Source organism: Haliotis rufescens, unplaced genomic scaffold (genome assembly GCF_023055435.1).
Source record: "Haliotis rufescens isolate VD_foot unplaced genomic scaffold, xgHalRufe1.0.p SCAF_20, whole genome shotgun sequence".
NCBI classification, from domain to species: Eukaryota; Metazoa; Mollusca; class Gastropoda; order Lepetellida; family Haliotidae; genus Haliotis; species Haliotis rufescens.
Window position 1 is genome coordinate 12,862,557 of NW_025963891.1, and position 20,421 is coordinate 12,882,977.

The 20,421-nt window shown below is 41.7% G+C and overlaps 1 protein-coding gene across 15 annotated transcripts in view; it reads left to right on the forward strand.

The window, feature by feature from the left end:
- The window catches only part of LOC124131692 (myosin heavy chain, striated muscle-like), a 41,579-nt gene that overhangs the window by 12,705 nt on the left and 8,453 nt on the right, over window positions 1–20,421 (forward strand). For 10 of the 15 annotated variants that reach the window (XM_046495175.2, XM_046495146.2, XM_046495206.2 and 7 more), the window contains exons 11-28: window positions 1,597–1,715; window positions 3,006–3,155; window positions 3,723–3,893; window positions 4,008–4,187; window positions 5,079–5,205; window positions 6,534–6,595; window positions 7,835–7,922; window positions 8,409–8,526; window positions 8,932–9,189; window positions 9,428–9,893; window positions 10,127–10,336; window positions 10,509–10,654; window positions 11,145–11,235; window positions 17,070–17,126; window positions 17,836–17,922; window positions 18,693–18,859; window positions 19,574–19,652; window positions 20,132–20,377. In XM_046495175.2, the coding sequence (XP_046351131.1) occupies window positions 1,597–1,715; window positions 3,006–3,155; window positions 3,723–3,893; window positions 4,008–4,187; window positions 5,079–5,205; window positions 6,534–6,595; window positions 7,835–7,922; window positions 8,409–8,526; window positions 8,932–9,189; window positions 9,428–9,893; window positions 10,127–10,336; window positions 10,509–10,654; window positions 11,145–11,235; window positions 17,070–17,126; window positions 17,836–17,922; window positions 18,693–18,859; window positions 19,574–19,652; window positions 20,132–20,377 (2,822 nt within the window). Of the gene's footprint in view, window positions 1–1,596; window positions 1,716–3,005; window positions 3,156–3,722; window positions 3,894–4,007; window positions 4,188–5,078; window positions 5,206–6,533; window positions 6,596–6,813; window positions 6,873–7,834; window positions 7,923–8,408; window positions 8,527–8,931; window positions 9,190–9,427; window positions 9,894–10,126; window positions 10,337–10,508; window positions 10,655–11,144; window positions 11,236–17,069; window positions 17,127–17,835; window positions 17,923–18,692; window positions 18,860–19,573; window positions 19,653–20,131; window positions 20,378–20,421 lie in introns of all 15 variants that reach the window. The other 5 variants (XM_046495254.2, XM_046495220.2, XM_046495212.2 and 2 more) reach the window with 1 other exon arrangement.

Here is a 20,421-nt window from a genome sequence, read left to right on the forward strand (position 1 = left end):
AGTGCCAAATAAGCTTCTGCTAGAAGCGTTCGTTAAATCTCCATCATCAGTCAGATGTATTTTACTATAGCTTTTCAGGTATATTTATTTTAAGTTAAATCTCCTCACGCCTTCATCTCATGCTGTTTCGCGAATAAATAAAATCAATAAATATGCAAATGATAATGAAACATTTAGTAAGACATTGATAATATTATCTTTGTATGGCCGAAGATTTGACGTTTGGTATTAGCATTTTCATGAGTGGTGTTTCTATGTGATATTGTGATTTCAGTGCACTATGTGTGTTGTGATAGAACATCCTCTATGTCATAGGTCAAGACATTGATGTGTTTACGCTTTGAACATGCATGTTTACATATATATATCAATGTCATGCTTATTTCAGCTTTGAAACATTTGTGGTCATCCTTCCACAACTTCAACTGAGTATTTTTCACCCCACTCTCATCCCTGCACCGTCCCTCTCTGCCGTGTGAATATTGTTTTACAGGTCGATGAGCTCTTGAACCTCCTCCACCTTACACCACGGCGATATACACATATGTTCACCAACTAACGCTCACCTACACACTGATGATATATTACGTTATGTTTCCTCCCTCTCTCTATCCTAATACTTTTTTACGACAAACCTTTTTACACATTTTAATTCAAACTCTAACTCTAATTCAGACATCTAACCAATCTTATGTCATGGTTGAAAGAGCCATGGCCGTGTGGTTCTACCTGAACATAACACAAACAACAGCCAATCAACAACTAACGTTTGGTGAAGCAGACTGTCAGTGTATATGATTGTATTATCTTTACCAGCAGAGAGGGTGAAAATGCATAGACCTACTTCAGACTACGGCACAGAACATACGAGGTGTACCATCAAAGACAGTGGTTCTCGGAACAGGTGTTATTCCTATGGCCTGGTTTTTCCCTCGTTGATCACTATGCACGTACCTTCCACGTTTGACCCCCCACCCCACCACACGCCCATTCATTCCCCTGACAGGTCCTTTTTCTCTCATCTCAAATACCTTTCACGAAAAGCATCTTTTTGCTTTTCCTGAACCATACACTAACGTTGTGGACACTCAAATAACATCCGACGTGATACCCTCTGCCATGATCCCGATTCAGCATTGCTGAAGTCTAATGGTTTCCGTCTACTGATACGACAATTAAAATCTAATTTCGAATTTAACAACTCCACTTTTATACTAATTTGTTACAAAGGTTTCATTAAAACATAACACTTTGATATTGATGGGTTAGACTTAAAGCGTATGTCCATATATAGTTTAAGACTATCCCCACCATATATTTGTGTTGACAGTTCAGTAGATACGATTATCCCCCTATATGAAAGTCCAGAGATTGCTGCTGCGACATATCTATAATCTGCAAGAACACATGCTATATTATATATCATTGTTTGTCATGATGCATTGGGTAAATCCGTAATTGCACATAGATTGTGGTTGCTAGCATTAGCGGTATAGGTTTAGTCATTTTAGTTAGTATGTGTTAGATTAGTTAGTTGTCGTAGGTTAAGTTGCGAAAATAAGGACGTCTCTGAAATTGAGTTTTCTCCCTTTGCAGAGGTTGAGAAAGTCGCCTTCTTGCTCGGGGTCAATGCTGGTGACCTTGTCAAAGGTCTCCTGAAACCAAAGATCAAGGTCGGCAACGAATATGTCACCCAAGGTCGTACCAAGGATCAGGTAACCACGGCATTGCAACACTTGTATAATTGTATATGACATACAGTAAACTACGGTTATAACGAACACGCTTATAACGAACTGACGTATATAACGAACTTACCTTTTTGGTCCCGACTATTTGCTGTAGTTTTACTGTATATATGCTTATAACGAACTACGGTTATAACGAACTAAAATTAGTAGTCCCTTTGAGTTCGTTATAACCGTACTTTACTGTATATTAAAAGTAAACAGTACAATCCCTGATATCATTAATACAACATAGTCGAGACCATACACAGGAATATCAACTCCAATCAAGGATTCGTTACCTCGGAAATTTGTCTGGACAATTCCACTGGTGACAGTTGTGTACGCATATTACGTCGAACTTATCACACACAAGCATGTTTTGAGGTTGTGACATTATTACTACGCGTACCCCGGTAAGCCGATCGCCAAAGTCGTAAACGTTTACAACGTGTTCGCCAAGCTATCGCATTATACAGTTTCTAGCCCTAATACACTGCCGGGCTAAAGAACATATGAACTTAAATATGAAAAATTGGATTTGACCAAAAACTTACAAACGTTGTTGAAACGTAACAGTCCCCGCTACTTAAGGTCCAAATCACAATACCCGTATCAAATACATCATCATCGAATAACCATTTCTTGTTTATTTAATTTTTAGCCACCATCAAACATGGGTGCATATTTTCTTTTTCTGGCACTGAATTAATTGACGATTACGCAGAAAAGACCCTTCCCATAATCATTAGAGGGGCTGTCGGGTAGCCTAGTGGTCAAAGCGTTCGCTCGTCACGCCGAAGACCCGGGTTCGATTCCCGACATGGATACAATGTGTGAAGTCTATTTCTGGTGTTCTCTGCCCTGATATTGCTGGAATATTGCTAAAAGCGGCGTAAAACCATACTCACTCACTCATAATCATTAGAAATATCTGCTAAATGAGATATAAATTCGAAGTTAATTTGATATTACCGTATTCCAAGCAATAAATTTTTTTTTTTGAAATCCATAAAACCCTTCCTGTAATGATAGGAAAAGTGCTAAAAGCGGAGTCCAATTTACGATTCCGGCTATAACATGAGCATGAATCACTATCACATCGCGATGATACCAGGTGCTTTCCCCACCTGGGACAAGCGTCACAAACACATGCAAGGGCAAGTGCAAAGGATAATGCAAGGAACATATTTATTTTTTTTTAAAAACTCACTGATTATCACATTCGCCTTTTATTTATCATAGTGACATTACGTAACTAATATTGTTTGATTAAAGGTGGTTTACTCCGTGGCTGCCCTGGCTAAGTCCCTATACGATCGTATGTTCGGCTGGCTGGTAAAGAGAGTCAACAAAACACTGGACACCAAGAAACCAAGGCAGTTCTTCATCGGTGTACTGGATATTGCTGGCTTTGAGATCTTCGACGTAAGTGTCATTGCCTGCCGTGACTTTGATAGCATAGCACCACATAGGCCCTTAGGAACAAACACCCGTGATTTTCCGGGTAAGAATTGGTCAGACTCGATGACTTTGTTGATGCATATCTTCGTATCACAACTGCGTCGATCGAAGCTCATGATTTCAGTCACTAGGCTGTCTGGTCCAGACTTCCTGATTTCCAACCGACGCCATAGCAGGTATATTGCTGAGTGCGGCGTTAAACGAACAGCAAACAGCAAACAAAAAAGGAACAGACTTGCTTGTACCTCATAAACGTGTGAGAGCCGACAACAATGTGGATCAACATGCGTGTCATCGTACCCCGACGTCGTGGGGCGTTTCTAATAATATTAATCACAGGTTTGTCTGGTGTCGATAATATATAGACTGCCGTCATACATAGGATACCTCCATTTCCCTTCGTTATGATCCAACTGTTTGCTCTCCCCGCTATGGTATGGGGACTTATTTGTTCCCGCCACCTTAAAGGTTCTCTCACCCTTCTGGGTGTGTCTCATGGGCAAAATAAATGACATGTCTTTACCTCTTTAGTTCAACAGCTTCGAGCAGCTGTGCATCAACTACACCAACGAGCGTCTGCAGCAGTTCTTCAACCACCACATGTTCATCCTGGAACAGGAAGAATACAAGAGGGAAAACATCCAGTGGGAGTTCATTGACTTCGGTATGGACTTGCAAGCCTGCATCGATCTCATTGAAAAGGTAAGAAAGCGTGCACATTTGAAAGACGTCGCTCCTTTCCAGGATGAATACAGAAATTGTGATTTTCAGATAACCACACATTGATGTATTGAGTAAATGTGCTTCCTTTTACAGCCTATGGGTCTGTTGTCCATCCTGGAAGAGGAGTGCATGTTCCCCAAGGCGTCTGACAAGACGTTCAAGGACAAGCTGTTTACCAACCACATGGGCAAGTCACCTAACTTTGGCAAACCTCAGAAGGGACAGAAGGGTGCAACACATGCCCACTTCGCCCTGAAGCACTACGCTGGCACAGTAAGTAACTCCAACAGAACATTGTTACCAAAAAGTACGATAATTCTAACATTAGATTAGACAGAATTAAGACTGTGGGTTCAAATCCTGTTCAGCCTAATTATATAGGTTTGGTTTGCCATCACTGAATGCGTGCTTATGGGTTTTGGTTAATGAGCAAGACCTCTACCACTTCGGACTTTCCTCCCACATCAAGCTGACTGGCCGTGATACAACTGGAATGCTGTTGAAAGCGGTTGAACCAACCTCACTCCTTGTCATCCATATGAAAGTGACCGCCTCTGTGGTCTAGTGGTAGAGCGTCCACCCAGAGAGCGGAAGATCCGGGGTTCGATTCCCGGCCGCGTTATACCAAAAGACGTTAAAAGATGGTACTTGTTGTTACCCTGTCTGGCGCTCGGCATTAAGGGGCTCGGAGTCAGCATTCTGTGTCTGAGTGGGGTTTTCATGTTAAACTGCGGCATGGTATCTCAGTGAGCTAGCACTATAAATCGGCATAAGTCCGGACTAGTACAAGCAGCCACACAAACACACACACGTACATGCGTGTCGCTATATAAGTGCAATAGTCTTGGACGCGACGTTAAACCCCATTTCACCTCACCTCACCATATGAAGGTGTATTGGTCTCGATGCTGAGACCTTGGTTCGATGCCCCACATTGAAACAATATGTGAACTTGCGTGTCTCAGCGGTACACATCACGTTAGTCTTAGGTTCGAATCTGTGATTCAAATGAATTATTCTTATTTGCCAGCATCTGTGCCCGTGAAATTTTACCATCTACGTCGTCACTACATGCTTATCTAGTCATGATGCATCTGTAAGAGTCACCGACGTGTCGGTAAACCCAACTCACTTATTCATCTGCCAACACATCTTCTATGACAGGTGCCCTACAACATCAACGGATGGCTTGAGAAGAACAAGGATCCCCTTAACGAGACTGTCGTGGAGTTGCTGTCTCACTCCAAGGAAGCCATGGTTCAGACTTTGTTTGCGATTCCCGAGGCGCCAGGTAAGAGACCACAAGAAACCAACAACGTATATGTGGAAGTGTAAAGCAAAATCACATAAAAATAAAATGTCAACTCCACAGAATGACCAGTTTCGATTATCTTCCATTGGGCGTAAAAGTCAAAATAGCTGTGGAAATTATATAAAATGTATACAATTTGTATTAAAAAAATAGTGTTTGTATGTTGCATGACACCGCACAGTACAATCGACTCTTGTCATACATTCCAGTGTCATGTCAACAAAGCTGTATAAGTTTACATTTTTCCTTTTCGAAATCGACCCGTGAAGATTCCGGGGTAGAATAGGTCTTCAGCAACCCATGCTTGCCGTAAAAGGTGACTATGCTTGTCGTAAAAGGTGACTATGCTTCTCGTAAAAGGCGACCAACGGGATCGGTTGGTCAGGCTCGCTGACTTGGTTGATGCATGTCATCGATCCCAATTGCGTGGATCGATGCTCATGATATTAATCACTGGATTGTCTGGTCCAGACTCGATTATTTACAGACCGCCGTCATATAGCTGGAATATTGCTGAGCGCGGCGTTAAACAACAAACCAACCAACAACCTTCTCGAAATCAATATTTTCTATACAGTTAGAAGAATTCAATATGTCATTCAGAAGTGATAGATGACTACCAAAGTGTAAAGAAGGACAGTACATACTGATGTGCTTTTCGCGAGTACCTGCTTTTATCATTGAATTTCAGTGATTCATTCGTATGATTTTCACCGATAGTTTGCCTGTTACACCCAAGGAAATGTGTTCAGGTGGATAATTGAGACTGGTTATGCCCTGTCGTTGACGTTATATATTTTGGAATCCATAAATTTTGTAACCCTTGGAATTCTGACTGAGAATTTGTCTCTGGTGCCTAATGCTTGTGGGTAGCCAACTTTAATTGTAATTGGTTTCGCTTATTGTATGTCATCGGACCGGCAGCATGGGATGTTGATCGTGATATCGATTGCCTGGCCCAGATTAATTACAGGCCACCGTGATGTAGATTCATTGTTGTTGACTGCGACGTAAAATTGCAAAACAACTGTAAATAATCAAGAGAAGAATGAATTCTATGAATAGATATTTTAAACGAGTTATCAACATAAACATAATCGTTTAAACTTAATATAGGCAGATGGAAACAATCGTCATCTCCCATAAATGGTCTTATTCTTATTCGTTTATAAAAAAAATATATATATGTAAGAAGTACCAAAAACATCTATTCTCGCAAAGAAAGTGCTAACAACCGTCATGGAGGTCTATATTGCTCATTAAGTTCCAGTAACACAAGCTGCTGTGTGCTTTCGTTGGTTTTTAAGCTGAAGCTCCAAAGCACAGAAAGAAGGGTTCGAGTTTCATGACGGTGTCCTACATGCACAGGGTAGGACTCTCACCAACATACGAAGTCCATAACTTTCAAAACACGTATTTCTTCCAGACCTACAAAACCGAAAATTCGTTTTGAAAAAATATGGACCTCGTAATGTATCATTGGTCTCAAACATATAATCATAATCGTGATATATTTTGGGACCAATAAATGTATATTCCTTTGTACAATCATTAACAACACTGTAATGTGCTCACTTTGACGTTCAGAGGCCGGCGGCAAGAAAAAGAAGAGCTCAGCTTTCCAGACAATCAGTGCTACACACAGGGTATAATTCAGTGACATGGTTGCTATAGGTAGAAGCGTGGTGATCCCCGACCCCAGTCAGGACTTCACACCCCAGTCTGCATGCCACCCCTTTAGAAACAGTTGCCCTTTCACGCAGAACCTAAAAAAACAATAACACTTCTTTCTTAACCCCCAATCATCCTTACCACTGGTTCCTGGACTTCACCTGAACTATAGATAGCTACAGGTACGTTAGAGCACATGTAGCTTCACAAGCTCCTCCTTCACATAGACCAAGTCTCTGACACTGCTGATGACTCCTTCCTTGTGTGACATTTGTGTTAACGATGTGAGATGCGTGAGTTTCCTTTTAATAACAAAGTGTGAAAACTTCACCGTTGACGCCAGTACTTCACGACCACCACTTTCTCTGCATGCCTTTCTCTTTCCTCAACAACACGGAGCACCACTGGTGTTTTCCGGTTCTTCCAGATTGTATCTCTTTAACACTGTTTGATCATGGAACGTTACGGTAGCTCAGTGGTTAAAGCGTTCGTCACGATGGAGACCTGGAATCGATTTCCCACATGGATGTGCTTTGTGAAGCCGAATGGCCTCCACACTGCTGAAGTTATGATACAAGCGTAGGAAAAACTGTACATTTACCTACCCACAATTCTGTTCCTAGTTAGGTTCCAGTCTTCTGCATCTCATGCTCTTTCTTCATCTTTTCTGATGCATCGACCTTTCTCTTTGAAATTGTCCTCTTTCCTGTCTGCCTTGAAAAAAATAATTATAATTTAATTTCACCATAAACAACTATTTGAACTGACAATTTGATCATATATTGATACTCATATGATTTTCGATCATGTCATCGCTTATGACCTACAATAATGAAATATAATCTCCCATTGTCAAGTGTATGATATTATACATGCATAGTATGCATGCAGTTTCCTGCCGTTTCCTTGGTATAAAGCCCGTGTTGTTCTGTAACAGGAGTCTCTGAACAAACTGATGAAGAACTTGTACAGCACTCACCCCCACTTCGTGCGTTGCATCATCCCCAACGAGTTCAAGACGCCAGGTGAGCTAAATCTAGCAGGGCCAATGCTTACATGGGGTTGTTCCTCTGTTGAATAGGACTCATCTCACCAGTCGTTCCTATTACCTAAGGCATTCCAAAATAACCTGCGGACTTGTTGATCGTAGGTTCGAATCGTTTATCCACCCTGATTACGAGTCTTGGTCAGTTAGTTGCGCCATTTGGACACACTGATCTGCCTTGATATAACCGAAAACTGTTTAAACTCACATACATAAGAAAATAAATAGATGTAATCTCACTCTCTAAGATTCACTGCCAATGTATATTCATACTCCATACTTTAGGATACACGGACACTGTCCTATTCTTGATTTAAATGAATATCTCTGGCATATATGATCCCATCAAGGAAACAGATTTGACAATATTAAGCAAACCTCTTAGGACGCGTGGAGGTTTTATTTGATCGCATAAACGTCCTGTACAAGAGGACATCTGTTTACATGGATTTCTTGTTCAAAACAGGTCTGATTGACGCTCATCTCGTGCTCCACCAGCTGCAATGTAACGGTGTACTTGAGGGTATTCGTATCTGTCGTAAGGGTTTCCCCAACAGAGTCATCTATTCCGAGTTCAAGCAGAGGTAAGATAGGCCCAGTCTCCTGATTCAGCGCGGAATACGATTAGATGTCAATAGATCCCTAAACAAGCCACGAAAACATAAAGGTGTCTGTTATATTTGTTAGCGCAACATACTCTCGGGTATGCATGAATAAATTTACCTGTACTATAATTTACCACAATACGAAATATTAAATCAGATATCAGCAATAATTCTGATTTGTTTATACGATGAATAATTTGGTAAATCAATGATTGCCTATGAGCGAAAATATATATAATCGTGAAAGAGAAACTTACTCTCATCAGACTTCGTTGGGAACTTTGGCACTATTTCAAGCCCATGCTTCTTCCTAAATATTAAGTATAGGAGAACGACAGAGTATGAACACAGGTTCTAGATCCATTCGTGTTTGTTGCCGCACAGATACTCCATCTTGGCCCCTAATGCCATTCCCCAAGGCTTTGCTGACGGCAAAGTTTGCACCGCGAAGATTCTTGAAGCTCTTCAGATGGACACAAATGAATACCGTTGTGGTCTTACCAAAGTATTCTTCAAAGCTGGTGTGCTGGGTTACCTAGAGGATCTCCGTGACGAGCGTCTGTCCGCCATCATCTCCATGTTCCAAGCCCACATCCGTGGATATCTGATGCGTAAGGCTTACAAGAAACTCCAGGACCAGAGGTGAATACATTGTAAAGACGATGATTATCTGTGTGTAACACATAGGGCCATCGGTCAAACGAACATTATCCTCACGCATATGAAAAGGGTGATCCCGTGGATCCGAGTCCTTTGTGGTCATAACTATACACCTGACAATGCATTTATTAACTTGAAAAATGCACTTTTAGAAATGTGGACTTTGTTATGTCGTGATATTAAATATGCATATCAAATGGACAATTGTTTCTTTTTCCAGAATTGGCCTCTCCGTGATTCAGAGGAACATCCGTAAGTGGCTGTCCATGAGGAACTGGCTCTGGTGGAAACTGTACACCAAGGTCAAGCCCCTCCTCAACATTGCCCGTGCTGAGGACGACATGAAGAAGAAGGAAGAAGAACTTGAAAAGACCAAGGAAGAGTTGTCTAGGGTTAGCCAGAGAGGAAAGGAACTTGAGGAGCAGAACGTCACCCTTCTTCAACAGAAGAACGACCTGTTCCTTCAACTGCAGACTGAGCAGGACAGTTTGGCTGATGCAGAGGAGAAAATCGAGAAGTTGATTGGTCAGAAGGGAGACTTTGAACAACAGTTGAAGGATCTCGAGGAACGACTCTTGGACGAAGAAGATGCAAATGCTGATGCGTCCGAGAGGAGAAAGAAGATGGAAGGAGAAATCGACGATCTCAAGAAAGACTGTGAAGAACTTGAAGGCAATCTAGCAAAGGTAAACGATAAGTTTCCAATGTCAGAATCTATTACCGTAAATACGTGTCAAACCCATTTATTCGCTGTACTCCAAACTAACTGGTAAAATAATGATAGCTGTGATCAAGTCGTATCATGTTCACCGCCATTTTGTCTTTTACACACAAAGGAATCTATTTCATTGGATAGTCGAGACTGGTTATTCTCTGGCGTTGACGTTTCTATATTTCCGCACTGGGTGTTTCCTGTTAGGCTGAACAAGATAAACAGACCAAAGACAACCAGATCAAGACACTCCAGGATGAGATGGCAGCTCAGGATGAACAAATCGCAAAGCTGTCCAAAGGCAAGAAGGATCTCGAGGAGCTCCAGAAAAAGACAATGGCAGATCTTCAGGCTGAGGAAGACAAGGTCAACCATCTCAACAAACTCAAGCAGAAACTCGAATCAACACTTGACGAGGTGAGTATGGTTGGGGTGTCCCTTTCTGTTGCCTCTGGTAACCCAGGTATCTTTTCTGAAGGGGCTGATCGGAACAATATACATGATGTTGTTCTCTTTAGTATTGTGATGATTGATGGATTTAATCAACTTTGTCCAGGGTCCAGTGCTAATGTTGGGTTTTCTGCTGTAGCTTGAGGATAATCTGGAACGCGAGAAGAAGGTGAGAGGTGATGTAGAGAAGGCCAAGAGGAAGGTGGAACAGGATCTGAAAATGACACAAGAAACAGTAGAGGACCTGGAACGTGTCAAGCGGGAGCTTGAGGAGAATGTTAGAAGGTAGGGCCATGTGCTAGTCTGTCTCTAAACCATATTATTTACCTTCCTGTCGGCCTGTACTATAAACACTGTAAGTGAAGCAGATCTAGTTTCCACAGGTTCCGAATACTCCATCTCACTGGGTCTCCTTTTCAATTAAATGAAGCTGCTTGTTGGTGTCAAAATTATATATTTGTAGAGACTAAGCGTTAGTCTAGACGAACAGACGAATACCATAGCATTCCAAATGTAGGACGTAGGATCACGTGACATAAGCAGACGACAAACAAAGTATTGTCAGTGTAGCAGTCGTTTGCTACAGCAATGTACGACCAATAAATAGTAGTACTAGCCTGACTGGTGTATGACAAGGTTCTGAATAAGCTGATGAGAGGTTCCTTGTGTGGCTTCTTTGTTCTTGTATTCATCCTATAACACCCGGGTTCTGTTCCCCACATTATCTGGCCTCAATTATTTTGAATTTTACAAAACGCTGATTTATTCATTCTAGGAAAGACATGGAAATCAGTGGTCTCAATTCTAAGCTGGAAGACGAACAGTCTCTGGTTGCTCAACTCCAGAGGAAGATTAAAGAACTACAGGTATAAACACAGGAATACATACCCCTTACCATTTCAAACCCTATCTTCACCCTAAAATAACATCTCTCATCACCATCACATATATCCACATACACATTCCTCACTACATGCTCTAGGGTAAGTATGTACTCGTTACTTCTAGCAGTTTTTGCCCGGGATATTTGAATTGTATATGTGGCCTATGGATGGCGATGGATACATCGGTGCTGCCTGGCTGGGATCACAGGTGAGTCCAAGATATATATGAATAAAGTTTGCTGTGCTACCTGCGTGTTCCTTCTTTCTTACCTCTCTATATATATGATTTAATATGAGTTTCCCACCCTCGGGTATAGACCCTCACCGTGATCCATAGTCCCCTCGAGTAGCCCTTACTAAACTACATGAGAGTATCGCCATGCCTGGGTTGACCTTATAACATGTCACACTGACCATTGCCATGGTTGCCTACCCTTTGACGTCAGCCTTTCAACACGTGTTCAACACGTGTTCAACAGGGACCAGGGTTGGTTCGTTGCTTCCATACAAGGGTCCGGGAGCATATATTTTATGACAACCTGACTGCGTAATGGATCGATTATCGATTTAATCTTTAGGACCAGATGCATGATATGACTAGGTGGTTTCGAAACATGTATTTGTTTCTTTTTCCTGAGGCGGGGCACGGGTGGCCCAGTCGTCTACGGCGCCGCGATTCGCTGTGCAGAGTTGCGTCTCTTGGGCACGCCAGAAACCTATGATTGTGGGTTCCAATCCCGGTTCGCCCCGATTATGTTTCTGGGTTTGACAAGCACCATACCCGTGCTCGTGGGTTTCACCGAAGTGGTAAACGTCTGCGACCTGCATCACTTCGGGCTTTCCTCCGACATTAGGCTAACACGCCGCGATATAACTGTATTTGTGTTAAAAGCGGCGTTAAACCCAACTCACTCACACTCACTTTTCCTGAGGCCACGAGTCTTATGGTATGTTCGGATGGTATGTGCGTTTCGGAAATATATTCATATGTGTATGTTATAACCGTTTTGCATCGTGCAATAGTCTTCTAGGGTCTTAAATATGTCATCTCTCAGATTTATTTCCGTCTATGCCTGACACCTTGGTGAAGTATTATCTTCTATGTCACATGTCTACCATCAACAGGTGTACTGTCGTTATTCACTCTTTAACACAAATCTACCGCCCAAAGGTGTACTGTCATTATTCACTCTTTAACACAAATCTACCGCCAACAGGTGTACTCTCACAATTAACTATACATCATACATCTACCACCAACAGGTGTACTGTCGTTATTCACTATACATCACACATCTACCGCCAAAAGGTGAACTCTCACAATTAACTTTATATCACACATCTACCACCAACAGGTGTACTCCCATTACCGATACACCCTAACAAGGTGCGTGTGTTCATTTTGATCTGGACGTCTATTGTTTGTGCAACCCTTCCCATCCATCTACGTGTAGTCCATGTAGTACCATATATAGCAGTTTGAATAAGAACTATATTGAAATGTTTATGTTACAATTGGCATCTTTGTTAATCTAATATAAGCAAAAAATCACTTGTGTTTAACATAAAATTACGCAATTATAATCCCTACCCCCCTCTTTGATATGCAATTAAATTAAATAAAAAAATAATTAAAATTATTATTAAATGAATACTTCGCATTACGCAGATATCGCACCAACAAATTAAAACGGGATTTAGATGGTTGCGCGGTAAATATATGTTGATAGGCCAAATGAGACGTGAACTGTTTGATTAGATAGAATACATTTCGTGCAATCAACGGCAGATTTTGGGGTACAGAGAAAAGGTAAGTGCAAGATTTGTTTTCTTTTAAGATTGAACAGCCAGGAGGCACGTTTCAGAAATATTCCGCGTTTTTACAAATACCTAAAAAATACGCTCTGCCTTCATAGAATCACTGGAAAAACCTGTGAGGTAACTTAGGACAACTTAAGCTCGAGGGGGTGACGTTGAAATGCGATGTGGCTGGGTAGAAGTTGCCGTTGTCTACTTCTACTCTTTAAATAATCAATTAATTAAACATCCACTAATATCTTCACGAATGCTTACATAACGATCTAAATTTGAATATGAGTTTAAACTTCCAATAAGCCCACACACGGTGTATAATCTAAGCTTATAATCAGTGTATATTAACTTGGTATGAAACATTTGGTATGCACATCCTGGTCATGACAAATATATAAACTTAGTAAATGTAGAACTATTTTAGTATAAACTCTTGGTATGGATGTAGGTATGCGCATCTGGTAAACCTATTCAGACGTTTTTTTACATTATTGACACGGATCCATGTGATAAACGTATCAATATTTGTAATCAGGCCGTCGGTGTTTTCTTGTGTGTACTCTCACGTCAGACAAGCTAATAAGTCAGGTTTGACGTGGAAAGTCACTATCAACAGATCTGACTGACGGAATGTTGGAAAATGTGCTCACGAAGCATTTCCTGCCGTGTGCTTCATTTTCAACAGTTGTTTGGCAAACTGCACCTACACGTAAATAGACTTCTTCGATGTTACCATAGCAACCGTTCAAGGTATTTGACAAGAATCCTCCCATACGTTTGCTCATCTACGACCCCAGAAAATTCCTCGATGAAGACGCGTTTATAGAACGTAGGTTAAGCTTTTCTTAATCAATTATGATTGATGACTTTTTGAAGAGGTTTTATCGGTAATCAAATAATTATGAATTTCATAAAAAATCTATCAGAAGAGCATTAACTGCCATTTAATACATGCAAACCGAAAATGATCAAATAGTTTTGTTCCGACCGTGAAATGTGTGGTAAAACCGTTAATCTTCTCATGCCATCCTTTTTTAAATGCACACACGTGTTCAATGACGTCATATTGGAATTCAACACTCCTTTTGCGATAATACAATTTGAGAGTAGGAAGATCTTCCCAACGCAGCAAGTTTGCAGAGAATCAACGTTCTTCATTACATTGCGTGATTCACCGTTTGCTGTAATTCGTTTTCTGTTAATGGCTAGGCAGCAGACAAAGGCATACCGGTAAATAAATACCGGTACATAAATACCGGTATGTGAAACGATGAAGACGAGAAATAATTATCTCAAAATACCGCTATAGCAACTCAAACGGTGATACCTGGTTAGGTTAAAGGGAATTTAGTGTTCAAATTCAGTAATTATAAATTCCGCAAATAAATCGGCTTCTAATGTGGCAGAATCAGTAAGAAGATGTCTGCCTCTATGTACGAACGTCCTACTAAATACTGACGTGTAAGCACTGAAAGAGGAAGTGAGGCTACAAAGACGGAAACAATGCCTGCCATATATATGTTTCGCTTGGAATGTAACTGATACTGAAAAACAAGTTATATTTACATCCCAGATGCGAGACATACTGCTTCATTGTACCAAAACAACTGCATGTGCAGTGTTACTCATGAGATGCAGGGCAAGACGTGCTACAATGCAGATATGATGCAAGGTCGGTTAAAAGTCAATATTCTCCCCCAGGTATCTCACCTGTGGCGCATCACGATCGCGATTAATCATCCTGAAATATTTTCTCGCCAGAACAAAATGCCATATGAAGAATTTGCTTCTTCGGGATGTAGTTGTATGGAGTAGCGAAACGTATAGGTAATATAAAAAAATACTAATACATGTATAAATGCTAGGTTCAGAGAAACGATGGGCGTTATGGTTGGGATTTGACGTTTTTGGCAAGCCTATTTGATCGGAACTACTCATGTATACAATGTAGACTCGCTGTTCATGTCACGCTGTCAGTTTCAGAGGAATTCATAAGCTGGAGAATCCGACACATTCGCCACCGATGTTGTGAAATCCTATCCCCGCCTCGCTAGCTAAATAAGGAAGAGCCCGGCATGGGGGCTTTGCTTATCTTGGTGTAACCTGATATCTGCCTCGCTCTCCCCCCAGACTGATAGTAAAATCTGTTAAGAAAGCTCCTCACAGCGCCTCCCCCTTTGTGTTTCCAATATTGTGCTTCCGTCTCGAAACAAATTCCCTTGTTTCGCTGTGTTTGCGTGTGCATATATCTCTTCCTGTAACCATCCTCGATCCTAGCTAGTTCCAGACATGTAATCCGAATCTTCTTATCGCTGGCTGGCGGCCAAACTCAGTGTTTTTACATTTTGTTTGAGCGCCTAAATAAGTTCAGCTCGGAATTATGCGTAGTCGGTACAATTACCAGGAAGCATCACATGACCTTGGGAAGGGCAAGAGGTCAACTCGTTGTCAGGAGTGATGACCTCATCCTATTAACATATTCCATGAAGCCGGACCTTTAAAGGCAGGTAAGTGTTATGCGGTGTTCTAGAACTGACAGTTCCCGACTCCACACAGCTCGCGCCGGTACTGCTCATGGTGTTCGTTCTTGGTGATTCACAACAATGGCTGCCAGTGTATAAAGTGAGAAGCCGGCTGACTCCCCCCAGTTACCCATTACCTTCCTGTGGTGCCTACCTCCCAGCCTGGACCCTGTCTTCTACCATATAGCGTAGAGACCGGGACACCAGCCTTCGTTACAACTGATAATACTTTTGATATTCAAGGGTATTAATCATACATATCGGTCACCATGGCAACTAATGGAGACGCTGTTTCGGTGCCTGCTCCTGCACGGGAGCCTGACCCACCGGTCATTTCGGCCCCTGCCCCACAGGAAGATGTTGTCACTACAGTTAAGGAACAGGTGACAGTGAAGAAGTCAGCTCCTAAGCCTGTACCTGCACCTGCCCCGGAGCCCGAGACTAGACCACGACAGTCCAAAGGTTCTAAAACATCAACAAAGACTAGCACTACGAAATCGTCTTCAACTGTGAAAGGTTCTAGAATTAAATCATCATCTGGATACCCGTCTTATTATAGTGATCTTCAAAAGGAATTCCATGGGGTAACGCCATCAGTGCTGGACAATATCGGGAGTCACCCACTGCTGTTCTCGCGTGCTTACGAGCCATCAAGATACCCAGGTCTTAGCGCAAGAAGCAGGAAATTTATTCGAGAGGCAGCCGATCTGGCCTGTGTGTCCCCGGGATTAAAAAACCTGCTAGAAGTAATGTACTGTTTTAAATGCTTTTACACAACCTTTTCATCTTTTTTCATCACGCACATCTTCTACATGCATGATTTTTATCATTTTATACAATGCTTTGTTTTTAATTTCTGTTCTATATAATTCATTCTTGTTCAGTTGAAATCGTTTTCTAACGTCAATGTCCATCCCCTCCCCTAAACTCCCAGCTGTTTAGGGCCACCGTGCACTGGCAGCAGGCTTATGATGGTGATGGCTGGACGAGTGTAAACACATGCAAGCGGCCATCAGTAATTCCCAGTGATCTGTCAAAGTCTGATAAGAACCAGCTCTTGATGATAACGCTGCAAGCTGGGTTCTCCCAGTTTGATATCATAAAGCGTAAAATTGTGATTCTATTATCGTCAGTGTGATTTAAAGTGTATCCAACTTTTGAATATCAGCATGACTTTGCAAATCAGCAGTATTGTGCCTTGAAAGCAGAATGCTTAGAAGATAATTCCAAAGATAGTTGAGTTAAAAAAAATCAAGTTCTCAAATTTCTCGTAGGCGCATCACCTACGTACGACCTGACTCACTGTTCAAGTATGTGGCTTATTCACTTGAAGTGTAGTGATACGTCGTGTGAAGACCGGCCTCCAGGAGAACCAGGCCTACCCTCACACTAGGACCCTCGGACCCCTCCTCTCCCACATACCCTACCCCTGTTCGTATAGTTCTTCAATACTTTTTGAAAATGACAAATCGTTCTTTGCAGGCCCGTATTGAAGAACTTGAGGAGGAACTCGAGGCCGAAAGACAAGCAAGAGCCAAGGTAAGCATAGAGCTGGAACTTATTCCTATTCACGCCTCTATTACTTACTGAAACACTGATATCTTAAACCAAGAAGAATTCTTTGGTTCAAGGGATGGTACGAGATAATATTAATTACTACCAAAGCCTACATCACCAAATAAGCTTCTAGGAACTTTTAATGAAGAATTTGGCTTTCGTTCAAATGTTTGGGGCCTCTCAGCTTTCGGAATTCTGTCAATTTCAGTTTGTTTTACCAAGCGTACTGACATTCGTAACAGTCGCTTCTAAAAATACACATGGAGAGAGTTTTGCTACATTTAAGCAGAATCCTGCACACTCAGACAAACTACGTGGGCCCAACTTATCTCTGGCTATATATAGTTGTACCGTTCCAGCACTCCTCAGTGCTAGAGGTTTTTATGTATGTTTACCGTGCGATTCCTTGTCAGTTAGGAATTATTATATCAACAAAAAACGTGGAACAAAGAACATCTGGAACATTACATTGTTGTTAGGAAGCTATAACCAAGTATGGTTTATCATCGCCGTTCTTTGTTTTTTACATAAGTCACATATATTCCCAATGAAGCACTACATAAATAAAAACGTATTATTCATGATTCGTTAATTGGAATTCTTTAAGAAACTTAATGAAGGTTTCAGAGGACTTTTGCAGGAATCAAACGAGAGCCTTTAATAAGCTGTTGCTCCAAATTACCATCCTCAGGTCGAGAAACAGAGAACTGAACTATCTCGGGAATTGGAAGACCTCGGCGAGCGCCTGGATGAGGCCGGCGGCGCCACCGCTGCTCAGGTAAGATTAATTACAGGTGTGAAATTCCGAGCAAGCAGATTTGAGTAAAAGCACTTTACTGAGAATAATATGAAGGTATATTTTTCTATTTTATTGTCTTGGCGCAGAATCAATATGACTTGCTCAGATATGTGACAAACTTAGCGTGTACATCTTTGATGAGATATGCAGGTTGAAGGGCTTGGACGAGTCCAAATTTACTACCCGGGTACCTAACGCCCCATTACCCGACCCTACCCGGGTACCCACTATAGGTCTCAGGAGATGCCTCAAAATGTCCGATTGGAAACATTTTTAGCATAGCCCTGGCAAAACTTATTTAGATACATGTATTAAACAATCTGGTCATTCATACACTGAAGTTGAATTAAGTTTTATTTTTATTCAACCATATGAAAAATCAGAAGGAATGCACACATTAGTGACTTGTAGTGTAAGCATAGAGTTCTAGATAATTTTTGCCATTAAACAATATATCACGTGACTGACCACTGGTTTGGGCAGTCCTGTTGGTACCCGGGTCCTACTCAGTACCCACCCGACCCGGATACCCGAGTTACGCGTCCCAGCGCTAGTAGATTGGCATAATTTCGTATCACATAGTAATTTTGCGTTCCAAATTTCCCAACTTACTAAACCGTGGACTTCGGGACACTCGTAGCGCTGAGGTCGCTTTGTGAATCAGTACTGAGGCCGTTGTACTTCTGATATGGCTAACGATGACGCATTGATTACGTTGTCAACACTAACATACACACAACTACTTCCAGGTCGAGTTGAACAAGAAGCGTGAGCAGGAACTCCTGAAGCTGCGTCGTGATCTCGAGGAATCCACTCTTCAGCATGAGTCTCAGGTCGCATCTCTCCGCAAGAAACAACAGGAAGCTTCCAATGAGCTCAGTGACCAGGTTGACCAGCTCCAGAAGGTCAAGAGCAGGTACGTGATTAGTACAGAAAAAGGACCTCCCACAACCCTGACAACTATCCTTCCGAGAAGACTTCACACATATGTTCCTTTGTCCCACACGAAAAATAGTTCCTAAACGACATGGTTATGTGAGTGCCGCTATATAGCTCAAATATTGCCGATGCGAAATGCAATTTTAACTCTTCACCACTACATAGCTTAATAATTGTTGACGTGGCATGCAGTTTTAACTCTTTACCCAATACAATTGAAAAATAGCTGATGCGACATAAAATTTTAACTCTTCACTGATGTGTAGCTGAAACATTGCTGATGCGATATACAAATTTAACTCATAAACTCTTTATGTGAACATCTGCACTTTGTCAACCCCACTGCAACAAATACAAAATTCCACGTTGTCCTAGTAAATATTGATGTATTGGTTGGTTGGTTGGTTTGTTGCTTAAGGCCGCACTCAGCAATATTCCAGCTATATGACGGCGGTCTGTAAATAATCGAGTCTGGACCAGACAATCCAGTGATTGATATTACGAGCATTGATCCACGCAATTGGGATCGATGACATGCATCAACCAAGTCAGCGAGCCTGACCACCCGATCCCGTTAGTCGCCTTTTACGACAAGCATAGTCACCTTTTACGGCAAGCATGGGTTGCTGAAGACCTATTCTACCCCGGAATCTTCACGGGTCTGATGTATTGGTGTCTGTCTGTGTTTCAGGCTGGAGAAGGAGAAGAACCAGATGAAGAGCGAGATGGATGATCTGCATGCCCAGGTCGAACACGTGTCCAAGAACAGGGTAGGTCATTATGGACCTTTATAATCGCCATGTTAGCTATCCTACCGCTCGTCATCCCGTAAACATTTATCAGTTACAATATGTACTATTTTGCAAACTGACACATATAACAGGTTTAACAAAACGAAAAATAAAATACAGACAGACAGACAAATTTATTCGGTACTTCAGTCCACCGGCCCATAATACAATGGAAATATTCTGTATATATATCTGCATGCTGAGTAGATTTAATACTGATTTACCGTTCAACACTGTGTTTCCGTTCGAATGTTCATGACTTGGAAGAGAAATATACCTAAGCTTTTTATAATTTGTTCGTTTTCAGCTGACATAAGTCTTATAAAATTCTCAATAGAGGGAGGGGTAACGAGTCGCTTGGGAAAAGAGTTTCTTCTTGCTCTAGAATACTGGTCACAAATCATAAGATAAAATATTTGTTCTGTAACTCATTCTCTCGTGTACGTAATATTTTCCAGGGAACATCCGACAAGCTTTCGAAACAGATGGAGAACCAGCTAGCCGAACTCAACAGCAGGATTGACGATGGACAGCGCCAAGTCAGCGACCTCAGCTCCCAGAAGAACCGCCTTCAGGCTGAGAGTGCAGACCTCACCCGTCAATTGGAAGATGCTGAACACCGCGTGGGCTCTCTCTCCAAGGAGAAGAACTCACTCGCTAGCCAGTTGGAGGAGGCTAAGAGATCACTTGAGGATGAGACCAGAGTACGGGCTGTTTTCTAAATATCGACTATTGGATTTCCAGTAAA